Here is a 9,022-nt window from a genome sequence, read left to right as displayed (position 1 = left end):
GATCTCCATTAGAATTCTCCATCTCCTCCTCCTCCTCACCGTCGTTTGGTGAGAAATAGCATCATTGTTGTTATGTTTCATTTGCCATTGCATGACACTCGAAGTTGGTTATTCTGAAACAGGAAACAAGTCAGATAAGCCCCCCTCCCAGTTGGCCAGCAGCCTCACCTTGATCATTTCATTGTATGAGGACTGTACGGCTATGTGAAGGGGTGCCATCAGAGTGCTGTTCCGGAGGTTCGGATTTGCCCCTTGGCTAAGAAGAAACTTCACACTTTCGACTTGGTTTTTTTCTGCAGCCCAGTGTAGTGGAGTATTTCCACAACTATCCATTATATTCAGTACTAAAGAAATAACAAAATAGACATCAGATTGTGTTCGGGATGTTTTTAACACCTCCAGGGTAACTACCCACTTCAAAACTCACTGTTGAGTGTTTATAAAACTAGCTACATTGTCTTGGAATATAGAAATAGGATATAGTTTTAATTCTCAAAATTATCCAATGAACACTGTTGGAGAATATATGAAAGTTTGTACAGATATTACAAATTGGGTTAAATTTTTATGTAATATTTGTAAAAACAGATTCTCTTATTGCTAAATTCTCATCTGTATATTGTTTTCATAACTATAACAAATTCTGAGATTCCATCAGAGCATATCCTAACTAGGTACCATGTGACTGTGATTCCAATCAAGCTTACAATTGTCCCAAAGATGTTCCCAGGACAAATAGGCAAAAAGATGGAGATGCTGAAACTTAGAGGGACTGAAAGTAGCACACTGCTACTAAGGAATTATATGAATCACTCTACTATGTCAGCCAAGCTTGGTAAGGTATATAAGCATATATCCAAATATGTATCTGTAAGTATAGAAACACATTCCTTACAAAGCTGTGGGGAGAATAATAATGGGTCATGTCTGCAAATATCTTAGAGTGTGTGGCCTATGGTAAGGATTTCAAAAATATTCATGAGAAGAGTGGCAGGCCATCACTAAACTCCCTAGCTAGATTTTGAGCCCCCAGTGGTGGACACGCTTTCCACGTCTTTGTACAGTAAACACGTGGTGTGATTCGCCTTGTGAATGCTGTGTGAGACTAGACTGTTCCTCATCTTGCATTTGCTCCATGGCTGGGATAAGGTAGTCATGGTGGTATAACAGTCTGAAGAAACAAAAGGTGCTCACTCATGGATGAAACTTGGTAACAATCAGCAGTAGTAGGAACCACGAGGCAGTCAGGTTTCCTGTTTCTCTCTCTTCTAAAATTTCCTTTCTCTACTCCTTTCATTCATTTGAGTTTTTAATTCTCAACCCATTCCTCCCCCAATACACCTTAGACTCCCACTTTCCTTAAGCAAGACAAAATATTTTTTCAGCATCAGTTAAACAGCTTCGTTCACCAATGCACAACTTGAAAGAGATTTTAGCTTGACCCCTTTTCACAGTTCATTTTCCTATAACCATGGGGGCTTTCTAAAGCAGAACTTTCCTGCGACCTCCTTTCTACTTGATGTCTTTGTCACAACTGATCTATCAAACTTATCATCCGGGTGACTTTCTCTCCTGCCTGTGTTCCACCACCCTCTTGTCTACTCCACTCTACCTCTGCCATTGTCAGTCCCCCTAGCTACCCCTTATTCATGATCCCTGGTCCTAAACAATGCCCATGCATGTCCTCAATCTCATTAGCTTTACCCAGGCAAGGTCTTAGAGCAATGACTCCATCCTCTGCAGTTCTGATTGTGCATGGCATTTCCAAGAGGACACACCCAACTTCAGAGTAATTCAATCTCACACGGTCACACTGACTTTGTTCCTGTTTGGTCCAGTTGGTCAAGCTGTTCACCTGATCTCCTAAAGTCGAACTCCCAAGTGCACTCCGGCTTCCCTGCACCTGCTCTTCACCTTCAGTCTACCCATAAGCACAGTCGACATCCCGGGGGCAAATTTCCTGGTCATCCACCCACCTAAGAGGTCGACGGCTTTACAAACCCACACTGCGGCCCTTGGTTACCTTCACAAGAAGACCCATGGATGATCATCTTCATGAGCTCAATTTGCCCTTCTGCTGCAGCATGATGTAAAGGGGAGATATTTTCATCTTCAAATTTGCTTAGTTTTCTCCGGTTCTTTATGAAGTCTTCTAGTCTGTACGTGTCCCCTTCCATGTCCACCTAGAGGAGTATAAAAAGTCCATTACCTAAAACAGCCATGTACAAAACTTTAAAATATAAAATTAGTCTTGTAATAGCCTTATGACTTTACAAGTATTCAAACTGCCATGCTTATTGCAAATAGCTTTCTTAAAAAATGCAGTATATATAGACATAAAGTAAGCAAATGCCTATGCATTGATAAACATATTAAACAAATGTTTTATTTTTTCAACCATAATCTTATATATATATTATAGAAACAAAGGCCTCAAGAAAAGTTTTGAAGGAAATTTTAAAAACGTGCTAAGAGAATATATTAAAAACTACAGAGGGCTTTGCTTTGCTGGGTGAAACGTATTTCAGTTCCAACAAGAGGAATCAAGAAATACTGGATACATGTGATAGTGATAATTGTCTTTCTGGGTCTGGGTTTCCTCACTCAAAATGATGTTTTCTAGCTCCATCCATTTTCCTGCAAAATTCAAGATGCCAGTATTTTTTTCTGTTGTGTAGTACTCCATTGTGTGAATGTATCACATTTTCCTTATCCATTATCCAGTCAAGGGACATTTAGGTTGTGTCCAGGTTCTGGCTATGACAAACAAAGCTGCTATGAACATAGTTGAGCACTTGTCCTTGTGGCACGATTGAGCATCCTTTGAATATACACCCAAAAGTGGTATTGCTGGGTCTTGAGGAAGGTTGTTTCCTAATTTTCTGAGAAATTGTCACACTGACATCCAAAGGGGCTGTACCAGCTTGCATTCCCACCAACAGTGCAGAAGTGTTTCCTTTGCCACACATCCTCTCTAGCATAAGTTGTCATCAGTGTTTTTGATCTGGGCCATTCTTACAGATGTAAGATGGAATCTCAGAGTTGTTTTGATTTGTATTTCTCTGATGACTAGTGATGTTGAACATTTCCTAAAGTGTCTTTCAGCCATTTTAGATTCCTCTGTTGAGAGTTCTCTGTTTAGGTCTGTATTCCATTTTTTTAATTGGACTATTATCACATGTATTTACTTATAAGTGGTTTTTTTTTTTTTTTTAGTTTTCTAGTTTTTCTTTTTTTTTAATTTACTTATTTATTAAGGATTTCTGCCTCCTCCCCGCCACCGCCTCCCATTTCCCTCCCCCTCCCCCGATCAAGTCCCTCTCCCTCATCAGCTCGAAGAGCAATCAGGGTTCCTTGACCTATGGGAAGTCCAAAGACTGCCCACCTCCATTTTATAAGTGGTTTTTAAACATAAAGCAAAGAAAGCCAGCCTACAAATCACAATTCCAGAGAACTTAGACAACAATGAGGACACTAAGAGAGACTTACATAGATCTAATCTACAAGGGAAGCAGAAAAAGACAAGATCTCCTGAGTAACTTGGGAGCATGGGGACTTTGGGGGAGGGTTGAATGGGAGGAGAGAGGCAGGGAGGGAAGCAGAGAAAAATGTAGAGCTCAATAAAAATCAATTAAAAAAAAAGAACTGGCAGGGCTGAAAATGATCATAGTATAGTAAAGCAATGTGGAAATGGTATCTGAAAGTTCTTATTTTGTATTTAATAGACCCTGACTAAAGTAATAAGAAGGGGTGTCTATGAATGTGAGGGTTGTTAAGTCTAGGAATCTAAAGTATTTTATCTTTTTTGGCTTCTCCTGCCTGCAGTCAGTCTCCACCAAACCTCTCCTTACACTCTGAAACTAAGATCATCCCAAGGCATCCTGAGTACTTGTTCAGGGATCTAAAACTGCTGCCCTACTCCTGAGCACAAGCAATTTCTGCCAAAATTCAAGAATTTCCACTTAATATGCATAACAACAACAAGCAGTTGTCTTATTTGGCTTTATGAAATTTGTAAACATCTGCCTGACACAGAAAACGGAGAACTTTAAAAATCAATAATTACAGAAATATTTAACTTTTCCCCGATTGTTTGAACAAGATTTCCATTCAAAGTTGCATCTAGAATTACTTTTTTTTTTTTCATTTAAACACTTCCTGGCCCATTAGCTCTAACTTCTTATTGGCTAATTCTTACATTTTAATTTAACCCATTTCTATTAGTCTGTGTATTGCCATGTGACTGAACTGATGTATTTGCAAGTGAATGGTGACACCCTCCTTCCTTCCTTGAGGCTGGCTTTGAACCTGCTGTGTCACTGAAAAAGACCTAAAATCCCTGACCCCTTCTACACAGCATTCAGACTATAAGTGTGAGCCACCCCACCTGGTCTGTTTTTAGGTTGTGTCCACTTTCTAATACACAGTAGCTGTAGCTCACACAACCAGGCTCTCTCCTAGACAGTGTTCAAACTCAAACGACTTCTAAGACAAAGGTTTGAGAAGTGCTCTTATTCTTTCCTCCTCTTTTATTTTGTTCACCGTGTTCAGTGTTTGCTACACATTTGTATGCTTTGTTTTCCATGATCGTCATATGCATAATTTTCTTTTTCAGAGAGGAATGGAGGAAGAAAGCAGTCTTCACAAAGAACGTAGAGGGGCATAGAGACTTTTGCTTGCTTTTTAAGACAGGGTCACATGTAAGACAGGTTTGGCCTCAAACTTGCTATATAACTGAGGCTGACCTTGGACTTCTGATTGTCCTCTTCCTACTTCTTGGGTGCATTGCAGGCTTGTACAACCACTTAAGTCTATTCAAGGCTCAGATGCAAACCCACGTCCACATCCATGCGAGGCAAGTTTTCTAGGGGCTACATCTCACCTCTATACAGACTTTTGTGCACATTGGGTTATTTGGTGAGTTTTAGTTTCCTAGAGTGTTAAATGCAAAAAAAAAAAAAAAATAGGAAGAATTCACAGAAGTCCATTGTAGTTCTAGGGCAACACCAAGATTCCAATGATTTACAATCACCCTGCCAAGTAAAAACATTTGCCTTCTTTTGCTGCTCTGGGACCCTTTTCCTCCTACTGGGTTGCCTCGTCCAGCCTTGATATGAGGGTGTGTGCCCAGTCATATTATAACTTGCTACGCCATGTTCAGTTGATGTCCTGGGAACACTGCTCTTTCCTAAAGGGAAAAGGAGGAGGAGCGGATCTGGGGAAGTGGAGAGGTGGGGGAAGGACTGGGCAGAGTGCAAGGAGGGAAACTGAGGCTGTGGTGTAAAATATGAGAGAAGGAAAACCACCCTAAGTTGTTTCCGAAGCTCTCTCTCAATAGCTACTTCTTTACAAAGACCCAAATGAACGACAAGGCAGCAGCTTTGCAGAGAACCAAGATAGCATGATAAATGTTTCGCAAACCACAGAAACAGTGCCCAAACAGAAGATCAAGAAAGTTGCTTTGAATTCTCCCTGTGGCTATGACTGGTCCCCTTTGCCTCATAAGGTAGCTGTTCAAAAGATAATTTGTAATTTTAAATAAAACTGCATCACTTCACTATTGCAATGAAAAATTATGAAATAGAGCAGTCATGGATTTGGCATGTTAAGATTAATTCACTAAATGTGAGGACTGAAGAACCTAAAATATCTACATTTCCCACTTTGGATTTTGTTCTTCTAGCCATATAAAGAACCTAAAACAAATAAAGAACAAGAACAATTTGTGTTGGCAGTATCTTGAACAAAAATGTGGCACTTTCCAACTAAAAACCAATTGCATGTGCTCTTAGTGACCATAGGATAGTCTAAAGACATGCAGCCCTTCTCAGATTTACACATAATCAATAATTAAACCGAGGTTCCTGACGAAATGGAGCCGCCTCCTCTTAACGCCTTGCCTTCTCAAAGAAGTTGCTCACCTAAATCAATTGGAAAGCATTTTAGTGCTTGAATTTGATTTCTTTGAATGCTAATATGGGATACTATTGCCCATCACCAGTGCTGAAAAGAGCAATTTCCAAGTCTGTTGTGTGGTTGGTAATGGACATAAACGATCCACACTCTTTAGAGAAAGCTTCAGAGGTTTGAAAGATACTATTGAGTTCACAGTGACAAAGCAGTCTACAAACATGTCACAGGAACTCATGAAGTGTTCTAAGCCCTCTCTGTTCAGAACTTAAACTATCATCAGGAAATTTCTTAAGAAAGTTCTTAAGACAGACCTGAGATACTTATAGATAAATTATTATATAAAATAAAACCGTTTAATGCTACTGACTTGTAGTACATTTTGCTTTTGCTTTTTGTAACAGGATATTTATTTATTAAGAGATATCGTTGAAAAAAATTTATGCATATTTTCAAATCTGGAAAGCACACTAAGAAATCATTTTAATCTCAGTGTTATCCCAGAACTGCCATGTGGTTTCATTATTTTTTCCTAGTTTATATATTTAAGCCTCTGGTGGATTACATATAATAATTAATCTAGAATAGTTTCCTGTTCTGAGTACTCCCTAAGCTCTTAGGCTCTTGAATTCTGATCTCTATGGTTATATTCACGACACTAGGCACTAGATTATTTTTCCAGAAATTAGTTCTAAGTCAAGCCTTTCAAATTAGAGACTTCAGGTCCATCTGTTTTAGTCTGCTTGAATGAAATATATCTAATCAAAATAAATCAAAAGGGGAAGAAAACTAAAGGGAGAAACTATATATAGCTAAATCACGGTTAAATGCCAAATTATTTTTTAAAGTCCCTGGTAGCTTGTTGGAGGCCATTCCCTATGGTGGGATGCCATGCTCAGCCTTAATGCAGGAGGGTGGGGGAGGGGCTTGGTCCTGGCCCAACTTAGTGTTCCAGTATCTCCCCATGGGAGCCCTTACCCATTGGGAGGAGTGGATGGAGGGTGGGCTGGAGGAGGAGGGGGAGGGGGAACTGTGGTTGGACTGTAAAATAAGGGGAAAAAAGCATTAGCTTCTGTTAATCCATTGAGCCAGTCAATAAACCTAAAGATACCAAAATAAAAACATAAAGAAAATATTGGGACTGGATGGCAGAAATTCCTCTACAGATCTCTAGAAAACTGAACTTACAAAGAGGATATTTTGAAATCTTAAAATTCTTTTCTGCCCCACATTAATTGTAATGATAGCATCTTAGTACTGAAATTCACCCATGATGTTGTTCCTCCTACTAAAGCAAAAGGCCTTGGTTTACATGCTAAGTTTACACGGGATGGGGAGCAGTGTTCAATCTGGAGGCCTCAAGTATAAGTTTCTGTGAGGTAGGACGCCTCTGACTTGGCAGGAATAGCATCCTAGACGCTGGTCAGGCAATGTCTACTGAAACTAAATCTGTTTAGACACTCTTGCCTCTGTTAGGGCAAAACTGCCAATGGACAAATATACAGATTGCGAAACCGCATTTACAGTCATAGATTTTTAAAAAAAATCAAAGCTAAGTAAAACGGCAAAACAAACAAAATGACCAAAGTACGTATCAGTATATAAGTAGTTAAATAAAACATGATGTGATCCCCCCACAATGGAATGTTGTAAAGCAGTTATTTATTTATTTTTTTAAAAAAGCAACTTTCTAAGTACTGAATTGAAAAGTATTCTAAAATTTACTTAATGTGTGAATTAAAGCCCAGTCTCTGTAAGCTCATACCTTTGTAAGCTAAAGAAAACTCTGTGAAAGTTTGTGTTTGCACAAGCACTTTGTTTTCCCCTGAATAATGCATAAGGAACTATTAACATGGTTCCACAGTGGAGAGGAATTCGCAGTGGGTGCTGAAACCACAGTTAATAGCTTGACATTTCAAAAGAACCCCTCCCTTTCTTGCTACCAAGCTATGGAAATCTAATGGGTTTTCTGGGCAGCGGACAGCCAGCGCAGAGTGGAGGCTTCAGCATCAGCTTGGTCGTGTGTGCGACTTTCTTGTAAGTCAGAGCATCCAGTGAGAACTCTTTGGAGCCCCCATCACAGCTATTCTCAGGTAATCACTAGGTCTCCCCCTGAGGAGAACCCAGACACACACACTGCTGGTCTTGCCTCCATTTGTCCTCATCAGGCTCCATTTGCAAGCGCTGAGTTCTCGGTTCCACTTTTAGACAAAACTGCTTCTCCACCCCCAGACACTTGTTGGATCTCTGTCTGACTACCACATCCTCGGCTGTAGCATCCACCTCAGTTCAAAGGAAAACTCCGCTTAAACGTCCAAGTGGAAGGGAACACCGTCCACATTTGTTCTGGCTTCATGCCGTCCCGGGATTCTAATTCTGTTATATATCAAAAGTACTTCAGGGAAACATCTCTGGCATCAATCCATCTCCTGGCAAGATGGGGTTAAACAAACAAGTAAGCAAAACAAAGGACCATCTGGCAGCGTGGTGACTGGCGCTTTCCTAGTGTGACCCCAGGGTCCACAAACTTAAGCATCACTTACCATAGAGCTCAGTACCCTGATACACTGGTCTCCTGCGCTGTCCACACTCACTGCTTCCTGAACTTGTATAGCCAATGAATCAAAATACTCCAGGCAAGGAAAGCCCCAGCCTCCCACCTCCCACACGGTCCTATCATGCTCCAGACCGCCGACTGATTTCCCAGTACCTTAAAGGAGTCTTTAAAGCAGTCCCTGTCTTCCTTCACGCCGCAATAGGCAACGCCCTGGATCTCCTTCCTCTCCTCTGGGCGCAGCATCCTCCTCAGGCTGCACTTCATTGACTCCACCTGGACGCCAGCTGGTGCAGCTGCTCCCCACAAGGCGGCACCTGGTTGACAGGGCACTGTGAGTTGGAGCCAAGCTTGGGACCTGCACCGGGGCTCCGCTTCGAGATCCTTGCACCCAAAGCCTAGCTCTGCTGCAGGCGAGGAGGAAACTTCTGTAAAGAGTTTTCTCCCGGGCAGGGCTACTTGTAGAGCAAGCAGCGCAGGCGGGGCTCGGGAATCCAGAAATGAACCACGTGGGCATCTGCCCAGGACTTGCCTCTTTGGAGGAACATAGTGAGATTC

The 9,022-nt window shown here is 41.1% G+C and overlaps 1 protein-coding gene across 1 annotated transcript in view; it reads right to left on the bottom strand.

The window, feature by feature from the left end:
• The window catches only part of Trpa1 (transient receptor potential cation channel subfamily A member 1), a 44,859-nt gene extending 36,128 nt beyond the window's left edge, over positions 1 to 8,731 (bottom strand). Inside the window, exons 1-3 of the mRNA XM_005362351.2 lie at positions 8,621 to 8,731; positions 2,024 to 2,183; positions 169 to 344 (exon numbers count right to left, since the gene is read on the bottom strand). Coding sequence (XP_005362408.1) covers positions 169 to 344; positions 2,024 to 2,183; positions 8,621 to 8,731 — 447 coding nt within the window. The remainder of the gene's footprint in view (positions 1 to 168; positions 345 to 2,023; positions 2,184 to 8,620) is intronic.
• Positions 8,732 to 9,022: the final 291 nt, after the last annotated feature.

Source organism: Microtus ochrogaster, linkage group LG5 (assembly GCF_000317375.1).
Source record: "Microtus ochrogaster isolate Prairie Vole_2 linkage group LG5, MicOch1.0, whole genome shotgun sequence".
NCBI classification, from domain to species: Eukaryota; Metazoa; Chordata; class Mammalia; order Rodentia; family Cricetidae; genus Microtus; species Microtus ochrogaster.
This window is presented reverse-complemented; position numbering and strand designations above follow the sequence as displayed.